Raw genomic sequence first — 18,893 nt, forward strand, 5'->3', positions numbered from 1 at the left:
AGTAAAGTTTATTTTTTTTAAAAAAATATAAAATTAGACAAAATAAAAATAGCTACAGGAGGACTTATTTACTATCGATATATGCAATTTTATCTTAAAAAAGAGTTTAGGGGTATTACGCCTTTACCGTCGATTAGATATCCAAAACAAACATTAATATGCGTTTGCCGGGAGTCGAACCCGGGTCTATTGCTTGGAAGGCAATTATCCTAACCGTTGGACTACAAACGCGCTTCCTGATGGATATTTCATTTTACAAATATTAATAGTATAAAACAAAAATAAAAATGTGGAAAAGAGTGATTGCACTGCATTACGCCTTTACAGTCGATTAGATATTGAAAGCAAAAAATCGACATGCGTTTGCCGGGAGTCGAACCCGGGTCTATTGCTTGGAAGGCAATTATCCTAACCGTTGGACTACAAACGCTACTTCCTGATGAAGATTACATTTTATAAAGATTAATAATATAAAACAAAAACAACAACAAAAACAAAAATGCGAAAAGAAGTGATCCACTGCATTACGCCTTTACAGTTGATTGGATATCGAAAGCAAAAAACCGACATGCGTTTGCCGGGAGTCGAACCCGGGTCTATTGCTTGGAAGGCAATTATCCTAACCGTTGGACTACAAACGCAACTTGATTAGATATCGAAAGCAAAACACAAACATGCGTTTGCGGGGAGTCGATGAATTCAATTGTTATGGTTCAATTCTACCAGATAAAGAATGATTAACTTGATGAATTTAAAATGCTTAAATATAAATTAACAATAATATTTTGAAATTAAATAAATTATTTTATTTTAATTTTTCGAAGTGAAATTGACTCAACCCTCCCCGCTGGCGAGCATAGTTTTAACCGAACCCAACAATCATCAGCAGTGGGCTTATGCCCTCGAAGAAACGATCGCTTTTTTGACCGTCCAAACCTCCCATTTCTTGCCGCCGGACTGCATTAGCCGAGGCGGAGAATGGCGGCCACGCTCTTTCTCGTCTCCTCCTACTCCACCCCTTCCTCCTCCGCCTCCCTCCTCGGCCCTAAAGCTTAACTCCCGATACTTGCCCCTCCGCACCCACCGCCGTGCCGCTCTCCTCCGCGCGCCGCCGTCTCCCCCAAAATCGAGAAGCTCGGCACCCTGATGTCTAACGTCATCGAGGACGTCCCGAGCAACGCCAGGATCGCGACCATCAAGGTGATTCAGGCGCTGGCCAGCCTGGCGCTCAAGGAGGCCAAGGAATTGATCGAGGGCCTGCCGAAGAAGTTCAAGGAGGTCGTGTCGAAGGAGGAGGCCGAGGAGGCCAAGAAGCAGCTCGAGGAAGTCGGGGCGAAGATCTCCATCGTGTGAACTCCTTCTCGAAACAGAAGATGCAAACAATTCGATGGCTAGGTTTGCACAGTTGTGCTCATCCTTTAATCTGTTCGATTGAGCTCGATGATCAGTCCTTGAACTCTTCCTAGCGAATTCAGGTTCTGTTTAGTCGATCACATTTTGTTGTTTACTTCATGTCACGTACAACTTGTTACTGTCATTGTGGTAATTGTTAAATTAGTTTGTAATGATCTCACTGTTTTATATTGGTAGCTTTCTCTCTGACTCGTTTATCTTGCTTCTCTTAATTTGTTAAAGTAAATTACGATTGTCCAATTTGGATGTTGATTTGGAGTCAACCAAGGATTTACTCTGCGTCTGTCTCTGAGCGATATGGTGTTGAGCAAGAAGAGATCCATGCCGATGTCCTACAAGACTACGAAGGGCATGTCGGACAAAGCTCCTTCGATGCTTAAGTTAGATCGGATTCCGAGAATTTAATCAAGTGCCGAGTCTATATGAAATCAAAACACCGAAAAAGTCCCCCCGGTGAACATACATGAGGGGCCTTTTTATTTTACGGTCTGATACCCTTTCACTCGAGGTTGTGATTAAATGCCTAGCTTCTTGATACCTTTGACTATAGATGCATCCATGTAGTACCGAATTTCGAAAAACTAGGTTAACTACTGGTTGAATCAGCTTCCTATGTAACTAACTCCATAGGGCTGCCACGTCATCCGGATGGTGATGATGTGTCATCCGCATGACAATGAGGTGTTGTTCATGTATTGGTGAGGTATCCGTAGTCCTCCAAGTGTTGTCATCCACATATCAGGTGCCTCTCTCTGTTTGTTTATCTTGCATCTCTTAATCTGTTTATGTTAGTGCTCGCATCACGATCTGTAGGCATGTAAGCATTTTCATGATTGTGGTCAAGGATTTAAGTCTTTGGTCCAGTATGGTTTTATCAACCTGGTGCTCGAACAATGTGTTACCAGTATACTGTGTTTTATACCAATCTCTACCACCTGATATCATTGAGTATTTAATCAGACCGATAAATACCTGATCGTACCGACTAGCATGTTTCAATACCAATCTCTCCATTCTTCTATTTATCTTGTTTCCATCAGGTTTTATCTTAAGGTTAAAATGGATTTCATAATATCTCAATGATTCAATTTAGTAGTTGTCTATTTTGTTGTCTTTATCATTAGGACAGGATGGATCAATTGTTTGTTAATGTTTGCAAGAAGATGAATTGTCTGTTTTTCCAGAAACCATTCTAGACTAAGGCCAATTGAAAGATGCAATCAACCTTTGCTTGAAAAAATAAAAAAAGAGCTCAGTGAAGTTGTTGAACTTCTATTGCTTCTCTTCGTAGGATAAAGCACCAACTAAAATTCCTGTTTGAAGAAATCCTGGATTGGAATGATGAATTTGAATTTGACTAGCTAGATATTTAAATTTCATTTCAATATTCATTTTTTCTGTTTGAATTCATCCTGAAACCAATCTTATTTTTCACTCGAGTCAGTTGCAAACCAGATTAAAGTATCTCTGATTCGATCTTAATTGATTGGGATTCCTACAAAACCAAATCCGTTTCTGTCCCTAATCCTGCAGCTTCTAAAAGAGTTCGACAGATGCAGATGCAGCATCTGAGAGATGGTTTCTTCTCCTCAGGTATGTTGAGATGGTGCGTTGGAGCTACAGACATGTCAGAAGATAGCTGGGGAGCCCTTGATTCCTGACTCTGACCATGTCATGGTGCGGTGGGAGATTCCCAATCTGTCGGTGTGTGCTTCCGTGATAACTGGGAGATGCAGTGGGGATCCAGCTGATGTTACCTCATGGCCTTCTTCAGTGATGCCAATGCTGCTGCCACTCCATTTGAGCTATCTCAATTGAGACCATGGGAGTTCCTGCAAATGCTGATAGTTCTGCTAACTTCAGGAAATCTGTGAAGAATGCTTTAGTTGAGACAGAGAAGTGGTTGGAGTTGGAGATTCTCTTCTGCTGTTTACCTGCTTCGAACAATAAGTTGCTGGAGGGGTTGGTAAGCATGCAGTCACTAATCATTCCCTGGCCAAATTCCATGAGCATCTGCTTGATGCTGCCTGAGATGTTTCAGGTGTTGATAGGCTTGAGCTTGTGGTGCTTAGTTGCTGGGATTGAACTTTTTAATGTGCAATGCAATTCCCGACTGAACTAATTGGATGGTTCGACCATGGACAGGCTTGAAGTGGAATGTGAGGTCAGGATAAGTAAGGGATTAGAGATGCTAGAGATTCCGGACAGAGGAGGAAAGAGAGGAGCATTGTGGAACTCATCACTGATAAAATTTCTGAAATAGCGGAGCCCTTGTTATCGGAGAGACCAGGCCATCATCAACATCATAGTCCCAACAGAGAAGCAAGAAAGGTGACAGGAGCTCTGAGTTCATGTTCAGTGTAGTTGGGTTCAAGAGGAGAAAGCTCTCAAGTTTATAGACCAGATCCCTCATCATGGTCATTCCATAAGTGAACAAGGAAGGGTGAGAAAAGCAGAGTTTTCAATGGATGATGGTGTTTTGGCTGAACAGGAGACAAGGTCTGGTGGGTGAAGTTGCAAGAGAAACTAGCATCTCTCACTTCCCTATACGTAAGTTAGGAGGTAGGCTTCTTTATCATCCACTCGTTGGTCCCTGCAAAATTAGGGCACATTTATCAGGTTTCAGATAAGGAAAAGATGATAGGTGTAGTAGTGTATGTATCTGGTGGTGATCAGGGTTCCAATAACGGGATCTTATCATTGTTCCTGTCGGCAGCTAATGCAGATTAGGCCTTCTTTGACATGTTTAGAACTCTGTTTCCTCGAGGTTCTGACTTCTTTGTTGAATTCCTCTATGGAGGACTACATGAATTATATAGTTCAGTAAAGGTGAAAACTGCAGGAAAGAGGATTAATATATGAATGGCATTATGATGAGACTTTGCACTAAAAAAGTTCAAAAGAGAATGGCAAAGCTGATAGTAGTGTAAATGGCACAAAGGAGAGAGAAATGAGCTAGGGTAGTGGTGTCAGTGTTAAAAACAAGGTTGATTCATGTCCTGAGCTCAGAAATAATGCCAAAGAAAGGTGACTTGAGTAGGAGAACAGACAAGGACAAAGATCCAGCCAATGTGGACATTCAACCTACTACCATTAGTGGATTCGGTGATCATTCTGAATTGAACATATTCGGCAGAAAAAGGAAGTAGGGTACGTGTGAAGGTACTGCTGAATCTGTTTCAGAGGTGGAACACAAACCTACAAGTGCTTCTTAAGTATCTGGATCAAAGCAGAAGAGTAAGCAGAAAGAGGAAACTAACCACCATTCTGCATCTCTGCTACTGAAGTTTGCACCTGAAACTGCTTTGCCATCCAAGATTTGGCTTATGCTGAGCCTTGGTTGAATGTGATACACAAATGTTCTAAGGTTCAGATTACGCTTGTGCTTTGTTTGAGAAAGGCATGGACACATAGAAGGCCTTGAAAAGATTAGATAACGTTGGGCCTTTGGCATCTCAGTAACTAATCATGAGCTTTATTATATGCCTGGAAATGTAAGTTCTCAAATACAGACATCAAGTGTTCTATGCTTGAGAGGGTGATTTCCTAGCTTACTGGGTCCCATCCCAAACCTAAAGGACAATCAAGTGGATGAAATGAACAACCTATTGGAAAAGGTTAGCAAGCTTCTCACTGGACCTTTTGTTAGTACATAATTTCAGTCCACATGGTCTTATGCCTCCTCTTCCTTTTTCACTAGCTAAAAATATTCCATGATTGACATTGTAGATTGTTCCAAAAAATGTTGCCATTATTGGTATCTCCCTTGTGGCATTTTCCTACATTCAAAAATCTACTTATGTTTTTGTCGTAGTAGATGCTAGATTATTTTGTCTGAAAACTTTGGTTATCCTAAGGTCTGAGTTGCTGTTTAGGGATATTATACATGTCCTATAAGTATAAGATGTATGGTATTAGCGTTTACATCAGTTAGAGGGCATTGCTTATATCTTGATTTAGTGTTTGGTTCCAACGATATGCTTTTACCCATGAAATATATATATTTTTTTAATGCTCAACTGCCCTAACACAGTATCTTCTTTGGTTACATAGCTTTTTGAGAAATTTATATCATGGTTTTAAATGTGGATAATGGATATGTATTGGTCCTTGGCCGGACTAGCAACTAACTACCAGAGGGGAGGATAAGGAAAAGAAAAGGAGAAGGAAACGAGGAGGAGAATATGAGGGGAGGAGGAGAAAAATGGAGTGGGAGGAGTAACGGAGAGGACAAGGCAGCAGGCAATGCAAGACAGTAGGTGATGCAAAGAAAATTGGCGTAGAGAGAGAAGGATTATGCAGCATAAAAAAAATCGGATTAAGAGGTGTGTTAAAAAGACTGTTGTTTGTCTCAAAAATAAAATAATATCTGGATCCGGCAAAATTGGTCAGGTCAAACACGGATCAGTAAATGCCACCTGATCCAAGCGAAATTTACTATCGTAGTAATACCAGCATTATTCAGAGTCAGATTTTGCACATTTTGCATGTCAGTTCAAGTACAGACTGGCAAATACGAACTAGTGTGAACTGATCTGAGCGAAGTTTAAAACCATGATTTGTACCACAAACTAAATCCTTCTTAATTCGCTGGCAATAGCACCAGAATTATAAAGAGAGGTCAGTTGCATGTCAGAGTACATGTTAAGCTACTAAGACTTGAAAATTCTTGAGAAGCTGTTCTTTAACAAAACAATGTGGAAATTGTCATCCTGCCTTTTCTTTTATATATAGTATATGTAGAACATTGGAAATGCTATGACTTGTTTAGTTTTATAGGATTCAAGAATCGGCAGCAACTCAGACGAGAAGAATGTGGTCCGATCACAGGGTTCTCTGCACTATAATCCTACTCGAGGCATTTCTTTCTTGCTGAGGAACATCAAGGGCTCAACTCTTTCTTCCCAGCTACTCCATGGTGGTAAAACACATGCATCACATCTCTTCTTTGCTCAGAACCAGTTTGCTGGTATACATTCCTCAGATATCTCAAGGATTCACTTCAGAGTCCGCCAAGCTCTAGACTCCGTTGCTGCTCTGCGTCTGCGTCTGCGTCACGCTCTGCTGTTCATCGTGTTCGTGTTCTGTGGAATGATCATAGTCGATGCTGAAGGTATTGCTCCCGAACGCTATCTTTTGCAGCTTTTCGATGTCAGCCGAGTACTTCCCAGAGTCATACACAGTGCTCTGTCCAAATTTGACACCATTGGATAGGTCAGGTAAGCTTCCCCCGCCATCCAAAGCTCTCAACACCTACAACAAGAAGAAGATGGTAAATTTGATTGTTTGAATTGGCATGCAGAACAACCCGTGGAGTACCTGCACCATTCTTGGTCGCTTGGGAGCAGAATGACGAACACAAGCAGCAGCAGCTTCAATCATCTGTAACATGTCACTCTTGGCGAAATTGTTTTCGAGCTTGGGGTCTACCAGTTCTTCGTATTCACCTGTTTCGAGAGCATGAACCAATAGCGGTCGAGCCTGCAGAAGCGAAGTTACAGAGTTTGATGTAAGGAGCAATGGAGCATGGAAATCTACTATATGAAGTTGACATCAAGATCATACACATTCTTTAGCTTCATAATGATCAACAATCATGTAGATTAATTGAGCGTACCCATTCGACTAAACTCTCATCCCCTAAAGGCTGAGATGGATCCACAGGCTTTCTCCCAGTTATGAGTTCTAGTAGCACAACTCCAAAGGAATACACATCAGATCTATCTGTCAATTTTCCACTTGATGCATATTCTGGTGCCAAGTACCTAAAAATCATGGAAGAATTTTAGATTGGGTTAGTAGTCTCAATAATAATAACAATAATACTAATGTCTCTACTGATCAAATTAATTGGTGCTACACAAAAATGATCAGGGAATTAGTCTGCAAAGCAGCGAAAAATAATACCCAAAGGTTCCCATGACTCTAGTTGACACATGAGTGTGGGCATCATTTGATAGTTTTGCCAGCCCAAAGTCCGCAACCTGTGTGCCGGTAAGAGCTAGCTTTAGAAACTTGGATAAAAGTAATTCGAGAAAGAAGGAAAAAAATCATTATTGGTGAACTATTACAGAGGATCAATTGAGTAGGAATTATTTAGGACAGTAGCAACATGCACTGGAGATGCCTATTGTTGTTGGAAAATGTGAGAAAAATTTGGGGAAAAAAAAGAGTGATTTTTATTGCATGATGGGAAAAGATTCATATTGATATTATTGTGAAGAATAAGAAAAAAAGAAACTAGGTGAAGAGTTTTGCCTGTGCTTCGAAAGATTCATCCAAAAGGATGTTGGCTGACTTGATGTCCCTGTGGATGATCCGAGGATGGCCTGGGAAAACACAGGAATCAGGAATGAAGCTTGCTTGTCACAGATGAAGAACGTAAATTGCCACTTACAGTCTTCATGCAGATATGCCAGTCCACGAGCTGAGCCTATGGCAATCCTCGTTCTCTTTGCCCAGTCGAGAACAGGAAGCCCTTCCCCTGATAGCCAAAGATCGATGGAGTTCGACACGATAACGATCTCTTCAAGCCAAACAAGAACAAGAGCGTGTTCATGAATCTAACTTACCATGCAAATGGTGCTCCAGTGTTTTGTTGGAGACGAACTCGTAGACGAGCAACCGGTGGTGCTCCACGATGCAGTAGCCCACCAGGGAAACCAGATGGCGATGGTGAATGCGGCTGATGATCTCCACTTCGGCTCTGAACTCCCTTTCTCCTTGTCCACTCCCGATCTTGAGCTGCTTCACCGCGACTTGCCTCCCGTCCGGCAGCGTGCCCTTGTACACAGGTCCGAACCCGCCCTCGCCGATGTGATTGTCGCGAGAGAACCCACTGGTTATGCCCATCAGCTCGTCGTACGTGAACTGCCCGCCGTTGCTGCCATACAGGCTCTCTGTCTTGGTATCTGCATGCCCATTGCCTGGATTGTCGATCATCGATTGAAGATTTAGGACTCTGCAGTCGGTCACTTACTTGGAAATGCGATTTGACCAGGTGGATGCCGGTATTGTCCTCGGGAACCCTTCGTGCTTCTCTTCTTCTTCCTCAAGGCCACAAAGAAGATGACCGCCAGCGCGACCAACGCCCCGGCAACAGCTATTCCGACGAGGGTTTTGGCCACGGAATTGTCGTTGGAGTGGGCTGATGGTGTGGTCGATGGTGAGGCAGTTGAGTTTTTGGTAGAAGATGTGGAGGACGGCCGCAAACTAGTATATGCTGGAGGAGGAGGGGTGTTTATTTGGGTAGCTGTCGCAGGAGGAGGAGCGGCGGTGGTTGAAGGTGCAGGGGTGGAAGTGGATGGAGGAGATAGAGCAGAGCCTGGTGGAGTTGTCTGCGTGGGTGGGGAAGGGGGTGATGGAGTAGAGATTGGTGTAGGAGGAGCTGTCACGACGACAGGGGCGTCTGGCGGCGGAGGGGGGAATTTGGAATCCGATGCCGGGGTAGGTGGAGGCGATGATGCTGGCAGAGGAGGCGGAGGAGGGGATGCTGAGTCATAAGGTGGTGGAGTAGGAACGGGGGAGACGGTTTTGGGAGGGGGAGGAGGAGGAGGGGAGGAGGAGACGGCTGGCGGAGGGGTGAACGATTCATTGGAGGTGGAAGGTGGGGTCGGTGTTGGTGGAGGCGGGGTTGATTTCTCAGCGGGAAGTGGCGCTGGGGCGACCGGAGGAGGTTGCGTCGGAGATGGTGGAGATGGCGATTGGGAGGTTGACGGTGGCGGAGATGCCGCCGCCGGGGAAGGCAGAGTCGGCGGAGAAGCGACAGGTGGAGGAGACGTCAAATCAGAACTTGGAGTCGCAGGAGATGGAGCTGATTCCGACATCCTCTCTCTCTCTCTCTCTCTCTCTTTCTCTTTCTCTCTCTCTCTCTCTCTCTCTCTCTCTCTCTCTCTCTCTCCCTCTCCAATCTATTCTCCCTTTACTCCTCTGTTACAATTCCAAAGCTCAAAACGATGGTTTTCAGGCGATCTGTCATCCTGAACAACCCGTACGCGCAACAGGCGCAGTGGGAGAAGATGACGACATTACCAGGAGAAAGAGGATGCGGGTTCTGCATTCCGTAGGTCTCGGAAGCAGAGAAACAGGAGCAGGATCGATGGATGTGCATCCATGAAGCGGATGCACCGAGGGAATCTTGGCGGAGGCTGAAGCGACCTGAAATGGGTCGAGAATGGCCGGGGAAGGAATCCAAAACCGTGGGATGGGACGAGAGCGATGGAGAGGAACGACCGGGGAGAAGAATTCGACGAGCATGCAGTAGTAGCTGTCTCGAGATCAGCTCGTCCGTTCGTTTGGCGGTAAAGCGGCCCCAAGAATAGGGGGCTTCAAGAAGCCCCTCCCGCGCAATCCAGCGTCATCCCCTCCTTCCCCCGCCGCTCTCAACGTAATATATATCTCATTGTAATTAATATCTCTCAATTAACGGTTGAGAAGGGCGTTACACATTTTGATTAAATTTTGAACGAATTTCCAAGAAAAACCCCATCATTTAATTTTAAAAATAAAAATAATGTTAGCTCTTATTCTCTTATTTTTCAAGTTAGTATCAGAGGTTTAAAGTTGGAATGCATATATTCCTCTTGTTAGTACACCTTTATGTCGTGATCGAAGAGTTAGTATAGTTTGATCGAGCTTCTGATGTCCAAGGGTGCTCATGCGAGAACTTTCATGAGCGAGGGACGTCGAGTTGGGATGGGTCGCAAAAGTTACCCTCGTGTCACCAATCTCAACAGTCAGGCCAAGGTCGAGAGGAGTTTTTTCCGATCTGACCTCTTTGAAGCTTAAGTTAGAATTGAGTAAAATAAGAGTGAGTCGAATGTGTCCCCTCCGCGTTAGGCAGTGGACATTTATATATGTACATGGGAGTTGGTCATATGATGTGTCTAAGTTTCTCGGGGCTGCGTTGTACTCGACGGTATCGTCCTGAGTTTCTCGAGGTGGTTTTATGTCTGATGGCATCGTCCCGAGTTTCTCGGGATAGGCTTATACTTCACAGTGTTGTCCCAAGTTTTTCACGGCGGACTTATACCCGACCATCTCTGTTGATGTGATTGTTGGCATGGGCTACAGTCAAAGGGTCAGTTTACCGAAATGTGCCGTATCACCTCTCGTCACAGAGTTCGTTATGTTGGAGAAGCAGTCTCTCATATTTGATTCTGCACTTCCCAGAGACCTTTCATTCGTTGGGATTTGGAGAAGGCGCAGTAAGGCTCGGTTGAGGCGCAGGAAGAAGGCTGAGAGGAGTAGCAGCATTTGAAGTCGGCGTTCCTTCCAGAGTATGTTCCGCGTGCAGCATTTCCTCCGCATGATTCATCTCCGAGTTCGAAGGCGTAGAAGAGGCGGTGGCGATTAAGGCAGGCTGGGACGGATCCCGCCAAGGATTCGGGGATCATCCAAAGCCGCCAGATCCTGCTTGATCGCAGAATCCATGGCTGAGTTCGCCTTGTTCATCGGATCCACCGTCATAGTCCCCGAATCACGGGTGTCATAGGATTTAGTAGGTGGGTTTTGAACCATTAAGGCAGGATTGATTGCGGAATCAATGGGAAAAGAGGAAGTAACGGATGAGATCGAGTTGGCAGCGACGCCAGAAGGGGGAAGATTGCCGGAAGAGTTAAACTGCGCCAATCGCAAGGATGATCGTGGAAGGTGCAGCGGATGATGGGATCGGGAGTGCGTTTGAATCCTTAGCCAGCTGTTCCATCACGTGATGGACGCGTGTTGAACTGCTGGGCCGAGACTTCATCGTTTCCGGCGCCGACAGTTGCTCCGCCGCTTTCACCCGCGGCCTTGTACGATGGGAACGACGCTGGACCCTGACCCAAGGACCGAAAACGCTCCCTGTTCTCATCTACTTAATTGGCAGTGAACACCTCAGCAACACATATGCCATGTATACTTACAATTTTAAACCTATTAATAGTATATTATGACTCTCAAATATGAGCAAATGCATCATCAACCCCTTTTTCATTTTCAATCATAATATATACATACCTCCTCCCTCCTTGCTGTTAAAGTTGAGGTGACCAAAGTTGAGGTGACTAAAGTTATCTTTTTCTTTATCTTTAATGCATTATAGTTATTATAATTTTGCTTCATCGTTACTGCTAAGTTCTACTATTTCTCATTTAAAAACATCATAAAAAGAGAAATTATTTAGGGTCATTGATTTTATGGATTTGATGGGTTAATTGGTCTATCAACTATAAGTTAATCTTAATTTTATCCGTTAGAGACTAAGCTGCAGCCTTCTCATCTAATTAGTAATTATAGCGAGCGAGTCCCCCGGTCTTGTCACCGTTTGCGGGCAAATCCCAGGCGGAGATTGCGCTCTTCCTCAAGCTCGGTCTCGCGTTAAAGCTAAATCATTCACTCGCCGCAAGTCTCTGCTCGCCGACGACAAGATCAAGTCTGAGCTCAGGAGAAGTGCACGAGATCGAGCAAAGTGTCATCGAATCAGCCATCGATGGCTCCACTCTCGAGCTATAAGATGACCATGAAAGCCGATTGTTAGCTCCGTAGTTGCAGAGCAGAACAGTGTAATTTTGAAGCAGAGTTCACGAGAGCTAAAGCAAGGAAGGTGAGTGGGAGGCACCACCACTCCCTTCTTCCTCTCTTCTGCTCTTTCTCTTTCTCTTATCCAGAACTTACAGCCTGATTTCATAGCTTTGCAGTAATGAGATGATTATGTACAAGGTTTCATGACAGATTCCTGAAGGAGATCAGTGTCGTTGTTGCTTGCAGGAAATGGAGCCACTGGAGCGGATCAAGTCTGGCTTTGAACACTTCAAGAAGGAGGTCTACGAGTGAGTAGATTTCATGTGTTCTTCCTCTCGATGGCATGTACCTGCTGACCTCTTGCTCCGCTGTTCATGGCAGGAAGAAGCCCGATATGTTTGCTCAGCTCAAGGAGGGTCAAAGCCCCAAGGTGATGTTCACGTCCCCTATTCTAAATAACCAAGAGAATTCGATGAAGAGAGTGTATGTTTATGTTTGGGAGGTCCTCTTTTCATATATCAAGAAGAGCTCAAGTTGTGGTGGTTTTGGTGATGCAGTTCATGGTGTTCGCGTGCGCCGACTCCCGCGTGTGCCCGTCGGTGGTGCTCAACTTCCAGCCCGGTGAAGCCTTCGCCGTCCGCAACATAGCCAACATGGTGCCTCCCTATGACCAGGTTCCGTGCCCCTTCCAACTCTCCTCCTGTTGAGCTCTGGAGCTCCACCATTGTTGAACTTGTACTCGTGTCCCCTTCCTCATGCAGACGAAGTGCTGTGGTGCCGGAGCAGCCATCGAGTACGCTGTGCACCATCTCAAGGTCAGTAATTAACTTGGTTCTCCACCCTCCTGCCACTCCAATCTCTTCCTCCTCGCATTGCATTTTCAAGAGAAGGTTGAAGCTTCTATCGACAACCACAAAGAGACCACAGAGGCTCCCCTCATAAACAAGCAATCGACTTGTTTCTGAGTTCATCAGGAGCAGGAGAATGCCACTCCTCGTTTCGAACTTAACTGAGCTATGCAGCGTTATGGTGCAGGTGGAGAACATAGTGGTGATGGGTCACAGCCGATGCGGTGGGATCAAGGGGCTCATGTCCATCAAGGACGACGGCACCACCAGCACGTAAGAATCCCTCCAATCCTCCAAAAGAAAGAGAAGAAACCCAATTCTTATGAGCATTTACACAAACAACTAGACCTCAATCTTTCGCAACACATGCACAGAGAGAACTGCCAGAAGAACTCAAGGATTGAAACGTTCCATTTTCTCCATACTTCTGCTTACCATTTGAGTTGACTTCTTGTGATCAGTGACTTCATCGAGGACTGGGTGAAGATATGCAATGCGGCAAGAGAGAAGGTGAAGGCGGAGCACTCGGCACTGTCTTTGGAAGATCAGTGCACTCGGTGCGAGATGGTATTCCTTTCTGCCCTCTCTCCCTCCTTTGATTTAGATGGTGCATAAATTCTTATTTTTCTCTTGTCATCTTATTCTACATTTATTGTTAAAAATAATATTAACCTCGATATAAAGATAATTATTTGATTATCTCAATTCGAAACGTAACAATAACATCTAAAACTACATCATATATTTTTAAATATTTATAAACAAATTTCTTTTTATATGTTTTCTTTTTTTATGGTATTAAAATCTCACAATAATAGAAAAAATCTCTTTGATGAAAATTTATAGGACATGTATTGTTAGTTATATCTCCTTGTAACTTTGCTCTGTCCTTTTCATCCTTTCACAGGAGGCTGTTAATGTGTCCCTCCAAAACCTAAAGACCTATCCCTTTGTGAAAGAAGCTGTGGAGAAGAATTCCCTGAAGCTGATCGGAGCCCACTACGATTTCGTTAGTGGCAGCTTGGAGACATGGGAGAGCTGAGCCGATCGATCCTTCACCACTTGGCGCTGAGGATCCCATGTTTCTCAGTAATAAATCATGCTTTTGATTGATTAAGGGTCTTTAAATCATCATGTTTCATTTGGTTCTTATTTACCAATATCTATCTATGCAACAATTTTGGTGTTCAAAAGATTCGTTGATCTTGAATCAACATTTAACATATTTTAATATTTTGAGAACAGTTAATCCAGTTTATTTTCTGAAAGAGAGAAAAATAAGCTGCATTACTGTGCGTCATTGAATCTGTCTTTGCACTGGCAAACAGTAGTAGAGGTCACAATTCGAAGCAAACTCAACTACACATTTATCGTTAAGATCAGGATAAATTTTCCTTTTGTGATTTTAGTGATACAGGAATTGAACACTCTATGGAGGCATCGACACAAGTAAAAAAGATTCACTACATGGAAGAACTAACATCAGAGTTTAATACTACAATAAGCTGCAATAACCAAACCATTTGGAGAGCCGTCAATATGAATCTTTTAAATCATTTAAGTTTTGTATAAAACGAAACCTGGGAATGTAATGTAGATGTAATGTGTAGAAAGAGAGGGACCTTTGGATGGCTTTTTAAAGAAAGAGACTGAAGCGAAAGAATGGTCAGATTAATGTGACAAAAATCCTTTAATGCTCCTTCACCATTGCTTGGATCATTAAGCGTCCAGAAAACACAAGTAATATGGCTTGCCACATATTTCCACTGTTCAATCTTGTATCCCCAGATGTTCAAAGCAGCAACAGATTTGGATGATTCATCACCGACAACAACCAGGTTTTGTTAGGCTTGCAAGCCATTCTTGCAGCAGAGACACCGAGCAGTTGTTGACTGATGATATGTGCCAATAATGATCCCTGCGCATTGAAACACCCAACTTATTAACAGTTTCATATCTCAAGCAGATCTCAAATCAGCAATTCAAAAGCAGAATGGATCAAACTAGGAAGGAAAAAAATAGCGGAACCCTGGAAAAAAGCGTAAAACAGCTTTTCTAAGCTAAAACATCAACCGTACCATATGGGAACACAATGTCAAGAATACAAAGTCGATTAAATAAATATCTCTTAGCATCATATTCCAACTTGGATTGTTAGACATCCGTAGCCAGGAAGAAGCCGATGAAGAATATGGAAAACTACAGACCCTCATTGAAGTCTCTGCATGAGTTTCTCCACCATGATCTTTTGCTGCATGCCACTCAAAGATTCCGAGTTCATGATTGCATTTGATACGAGAATGACTGTCGATGGGGAGGAAGCATTTACCTAATATAAAAAGCCGAAAAGGAATTAACAAACAGAGAAAAGTGTAATCTGGTAATGGTTCTACTGTACAATTATAGTAACTTCTCTTTAGTTCCAATAATCAAGACAGAATAACATCAAGAATGATAATATGATACCCAGACTCGGCCATTTAAACCAACGGCTATTTCATACGACAATGTCTTTCCAAGAGCCTCAAGAACAGGGCATGTCGGAGAGCTTAGTAGCCTGAAGAAGAGAAGGTAAGAAATAAAAAGAAAAAAAAAATCTGATAAACACTTGTCAGTTCGAATTGAGTTGCTTAAACCAATAGCTAAGTTGACATCTTCTCACATCCGTGATAAGCCAGTTGATGTTTCAAACATGTAACCATCCTTCAACTGACCAAACTCTGAAGCTTTTCCAGTCTCTATATAAGGAAAACAGACAATTCAGTCAGCATATAAGCATGCCAAAACCAGAAACCACCAAGCAGTAAGATGTAGTTCTCATTCTGCATCACTAAGAAATTGTCATGACCCAAATGATGAATAAACAAACACATTAATGATGTCTGAAACCACATGATTCAAAATCCTTAAGTTGAGTTAATGGTAACAAGTTCATATAGTTGCTATAAACAATCACATGCATCTTCCAACTTTTGGTTTGGGACTAAATAAAAGCATCATAAGAACTCTTTTGTTGAGTAAGAAAAGGAAAGCAAGCAGCAGATAGATTCAGCAAGAACATAGTACCATCCACGCAAGAAAGTTCAGGATTCATGCTGTTATTAGCTTTGACCACCCGGACATATAGCAAAGTACCTATCTGCAGCAGATGTTCACCGATGAGTACAGATAAGCAACAGATATATATCATAACTCATAGGTAGCATAAAATTATAGGACAAGCAACATGGAAAAACAATGCACAACATCAGTCAAGTCATCCAAGATTGCTTTTAGGATCCTCTATTGGATGTAAAGCACAGGCTACACTGAAAAGTGGAAAAATCAGCATTGTTTCACAAATTCAAGATGCATGAGATGATGCACACAATAAAGCATGTAATCTTAACCTAGACCAGAAAAAAACAAAGCATGTTGCATAATGGTTAAATGATAAAACTGAATACTATCCACTATATCACAATAAATAATAATAATAAATTTTGCCATTAAAGTGACAGACAGAATTAAAGGAAGATCTGAAGGAAAATGGTGGTAAAATCACCAAGTAAACTAATACCTCAAACTTTGGTATGTTTCTCCGAGTTCCACCTTCAAATGCAAGCACAGGTAAAAATGCCAACGTAGGAGCTTTTATGTCAACCAGAAAGTTCTGAGTAAAAACAAAGAACAGTAACATACTCATAAAGAACAAAACTACTTCTTAATCGAACACAAATATAATTCTGCAAAACCAAATGGACGACTTCAAACAACAAGCCATAACGTCAATCTCTTTTTTTTTGTTTTATGACAACATTACTAGTCAATCTCTTTCATTACTTCTAATAAAGTTTTCTTGGGTCTCTACCTCATCTTATACCACTAATTTCAATCAACCTCCTAGTTTAGTCAGAACATCTACAGAACTTCCTAGGATATTTTCCTACGTTAACAAGTGTTAAAATTTCTTGATCTTTCTAGTATCCTCACACATTCATCTTAGCAACACTAACATTTTGTATGCGCTATTTCCTAAAAGTAAAATATTCTGGTCGACAAAGCATCGCACAACTTACAACTATCATACAAAAATGTTCTTTTAACCATCCTGCTTTAACACTAGGAATAATACCAATCACATAGAACTAATATCGATCTCCCTATTAACCACCCTGCTTTAACACTAGGAATAGTAACTTCATCAATCAATTATAAAATATAAAACACCTTAAACGTCTACTTCTAGTAAATTCTTGGCATTCCATTTTAACTATCCTTACAATTCATCTTTTGTTATAGCTAATATACACATTCGGTCTTGTTTAGCAAAATTATAGATTAAAAAAATGAGATCACACTGAGGTAGTTACTCAATGGCTGATACAAAGTGGAACCACCTATTACCTCTCTATGAACCAATAGAAACTAAGAAAAGAAATATCCTTGCATGCTAGAAGCTTCAGATTAGATTCTTTAACTCAAAACCTTTTCCATTTGTCACATTAATTTAACCCATGTATTTCATCATTGTAAAACTACATCTGCCTCATAATCTATTAATCCATATACTGTAGCTCATTTACTTGTTTTGTTGTATTTCTTATCTGACATATGCACTAATCATTAGTCCACAATTCCTACATCCTAAGAGAAATTTTTGTTGTTGCCCACATATTAATCAACTTTATAAACCATGAGAAGCTTAACCAAGAACATGGCAACCTAAGTAGCATCAATGTAAAATAACGAGATATTAAAGGATGTAGCAAGAGAACATATAAATGAGAACTTATTCACCAAGGGTCCAACTATCATATAAAATTGATGGCTATTACATAAAAGGGACCTGGCTAAGAATGACTCAAACAAACAAGGCTAAATATGAAAGATATCTTCGCGCTAAGTTTAGACAAGATTTACATGCCAAGCTCAAGAGGATTAATTACATTCTACTTAGTTAAGAACACACAAGAAATCAGGACAATATGAAGGATTTTAGTATGACATTTTTTATGGTAGGTCTAGAAGGGTACGACCATAAACAGAGAAAAAAAAAAGGACAAGTCCTCCGCTTATTTTTCATCTTTGTTTCTCCATTCTATGCATGATCCCAGTGTATGCAAATGGAAAGATTATGCGGACAGACATTTGCTCTTAAATGTAACACAACACGAATATGTGAATATGTAAAAGGCCTGACGTTGTCAAGACACTTACATCTGGTTTACAATCGACCACAATGCCAAGAACTGTATCTTCCACACACGGCACATACTGCAATATATAAAGTACCATTAAGAAGAACCCAAAAAGAATGATTGAGACATAATATGAACTCATATACTACATAAAGATTATTTTATCGAGGAAAAAATAGCTCCTAATCATAAATACACAAAGATTCTCCAGCACAATCACCAAACAAAGGGTGCATCAGAGCGATGGTTCAACTTTTTTTTTTTGGTGACAGACAAGTATCCAACCTCACCAGATAGTACTCTCAAAGCATACTGCACTTTTGCTGCCAGTGATAGACAACGAAGACCAAAAAGAAGAAGAGAAAAAGATCGCTCACTCTTTTGTGAGAGCTCTCGACCCAGTACTTGTTCGGTTTCGATAACCTCAGCTTCCCAGCCTTCATGACCGATATCGTATCGCAATCCTGCAGACCAATCAAAGAAAATAAGCAAATCAGGTTCACAAGAGAAAAAGAGAAGCAAGAACAGAAACCACAATCTTCGAAAACACAAAATTCTGCAACACATAACAACACCTGGCGTAGCCCTGCTCCCAATTTGATGGTCTGGTTCGCCATGGCCGTGAGATCCAGAACGGTGTCGCCGGGGACCTAAGAGAAAAATTCAGTGATCGACGGACTCGCAAGATAAGGTAAAGGAGATGGGAGATTGATGGAATGGTGAACTCACGACGGTTCTGTCGACGAGGCTCGTCGGCGGGGCATCGGAGGTCTCTGCATTCATCTCCGAGGTTAGAGTTTCTTTGGGTACTGATCGTGTCGGAGCAGAGGAGCGAGGCAAAGCAAATGGAAGAGAGTGTATGCGGCCGGCAGATTAGGGGTTTTGGCTCGGGCTTAGAAATGGAGCGGGTCCAAAATTTTCGGGTCGGATCTATTTGAACCATTCATAA

The 18,893-nt window shown here is 42.2% G+C and overlaps 3 protein-coding genes, 1 long non-coding RNA gene and 3 other non-coding genes across 7 annotated transcripts; 2 read left to right on the forward strand and 5 right to left on the reverse strand.

Moving 5' to 3' along the window:
• Positions 1–159: 159 nt before the first annotated feature.
• On the reverse strand, positions 160–231 carry TRNAG-UCC (transfer RNA glycine (anticodon UCC)). The gene has a single exon. It is a non-coding gene; the product is annotated as a tRNA-Gly (tRNA).
• Positions 232–358: 127 nt separating this feature from the next.
• TRNAG-UCC (transfer RNA glycine (anticodon UCC)) lies at positions 359–430 on the reverse strand. Its single transcript has one exon. It is a non-coding gene; the product is annotated as a tRNA-Gly (tRNA).
• Positions 431–569: 139 nt separating this feature from the next.
• On the reverse strand, positions 570–641 carry TRNAG-UCC (transfer RNA glycine (anticodon UCC)). The gene has a single exon. It is a non-coding gene; the product is annotated as a tRNA-Gly (tRNA).
• A 2,366-nt stretch (positions 642–3,007) lies between these two features.
• Positions 3,008–7,088, forward strand: LOC135628638 (uncharacterized). The gene is made up of 3 exons (XR_010492917.1): positions 3,008–5,030; positions 6,193–6,632; positions 6,716–7,088. It is a non-coding gene; the product is annotated as an uncharacterized LOC135628638 (long non-coding RNA).
• LOC103989453 (proline-rich receptor-like protein kinase PERK13) lies at positions 5,895–9,285 on the reverse strand. The gene is made up of 8 exons (XM_009408302.3): positions 8,393–9,285; positions 7,986–8,324; positions 7,811–7,897; positions 7,672–7,742; positions 7,321–7,397; positions 7,031–7,178; positions 6,733–6,894; positions 5,895–6,666 (listed from the first exon to the last, which is right to left on the reverse strand). Exons 1-8 carry the CDS (start codon positions 9,237–9,239, stop codon positions 6,433–6,435), a joined length of 1,965 nt encoding a protein of 654 aa, XP_009406577.2. The 5' UTR covers positions 9,240–9,285; the 3' UTR covers positions 5,895–6,432.
• Positions 9,286–11,795: 2,510 nt separating this feature from the next.
• LOC103986302 (beta carbonic anhydrase 2, chloroplastic) lies at positions 11,796–13,874 on the forward strand. Its single transcript, XM_009404265.3, has 8 exons — positions 11,796–11,998; positions 12,163–12,224; positions 12,298–12,346; positions 12,474–12,590; positions 12,678–12,731; positions 12,952–13,037; positions 13,226–13,331; positions 13,672–13,874. Exons 2-8 carry the CDS (start codon positions 12,166–12,168, stop codon positions 13,804–13,806), a joined length of 606 nt encoding a protein of 201 aa, XP_009402540.2. The 5' UTR covers positions 11,796–11,998; positions 12,163–12,165; the 3' UTR covers positions 13,807–13,874.
• A 430-nt stretch (positions 13,875–14,304) lies between these two features.
• LOC103986291 (uncharacterized) lies at positions 14,305–18,823 on the reverse strand. Its single transcript, XM_009404255.3, has 10 exons — positions 18,674–18,823; positions 18,520–18,594; positions 18,322–18,408; positions 17,964–18,020; positions 16,324–16,416; positions 15,831–15,903; positions 15,427–15,502; positions 15,231–15,321; positions 14,972–15,093; positions 14,305–14,682 (listed from the first exon to the last, which is right to left on the reverse strand). Exons 1-9 carry the CDS (start codon positions 18,725–18,727, stop codon positions 14,974–14,976), a joined length of 726 nt encoding a protein of 241 aa, XP_009402530.2. The 5' UTR covers positions 18,728–18,823; the 3' UTR covers positions 14,305–14,682; positions 14,972–14,973.
• Positions 18,824–18,893: the final 70 nt, after the last annotated feature.

This window comes from Musa acuminata, chromosome BXJ3-1, assembly GCF_036884655.1.
Source record: "Musa acuminata AAA Group cultivar baxijiao chromosome BXJ3-1, Cavendish_Baxijiao_AAA, whole genome shotgun sequence".
Lineage (NCBI taxonomy): Eukaryota > Viridiplantae > Streptophyta > Magnoliopsida > Zingiberales > Musaceae > Musa > Musa acuminata.

Bases quoted from the DNA above. Each gene is read 5' to 3' on its own strand.
- LOC103989453 (XM_009408302.3), bottom strand. From the start codon at position 9,239: ATGTCGGAATCAGCTCCATCTCCTGCGACTCCAAGTTCTGATTTGACG. The intron at 7,743-7,810 runs GTAAGTGGCAAT...GTGTTTTCCCAG, and splicing joins GGCATATCTGCATGAAGACT to GCCATCCTCGGATCATCCAC. The intron at 7,179-7,320 runs GTATTATTTTTC...CATGATTTTTAG, and splicing joins AGAGTCATGGGAACCTTTGG to GTACTTGGCACCAGAATATG.
- LOC103986302 (XM_009404265.3), top strand. From the start codon at position 12,166: ATGGAGCCACTGGAGCGGATCAAGTCTGGCTTTGAACACTTCAAGAAG. The intron at 12,591-12,677 runs GTTCCGTGCCCC...TTCCTCATGCAG, and splicing joins TGGTGCCTCCCTATGACCAG to ACGAAGTGCTGTGGTGCCGG. The intron at 12,732-12,951 runs GTCAGTAATTAA...GTTATGGTGCAG, and splicing joins ACGCTGTGCACCATCTCAAG to GTGGAGAACATAGTGGTGAT.
- LOC103986291 (XM_009404255.3), bottom strand. From the start codon at position 18,727: ATGAATGCAGAGACCTCCGATGCCCCGCCGACGAGCCTCGTCGACAGA. The intron at 16,417-17,963 runs GTAAGTGTCTTG...GTTTTTACTCAG, and splicing joins TGGTCGATTGTAAACCAGAT to AACTTTCTGGTTGACATAAA. The intron at 15,322-15,426 runs GTGAGAAGATGT...TCTCTTCTTCAG, and splicing joins TCAACTGGCTTATCACGGAT to GCTACTAAGCTCTCCGACAT.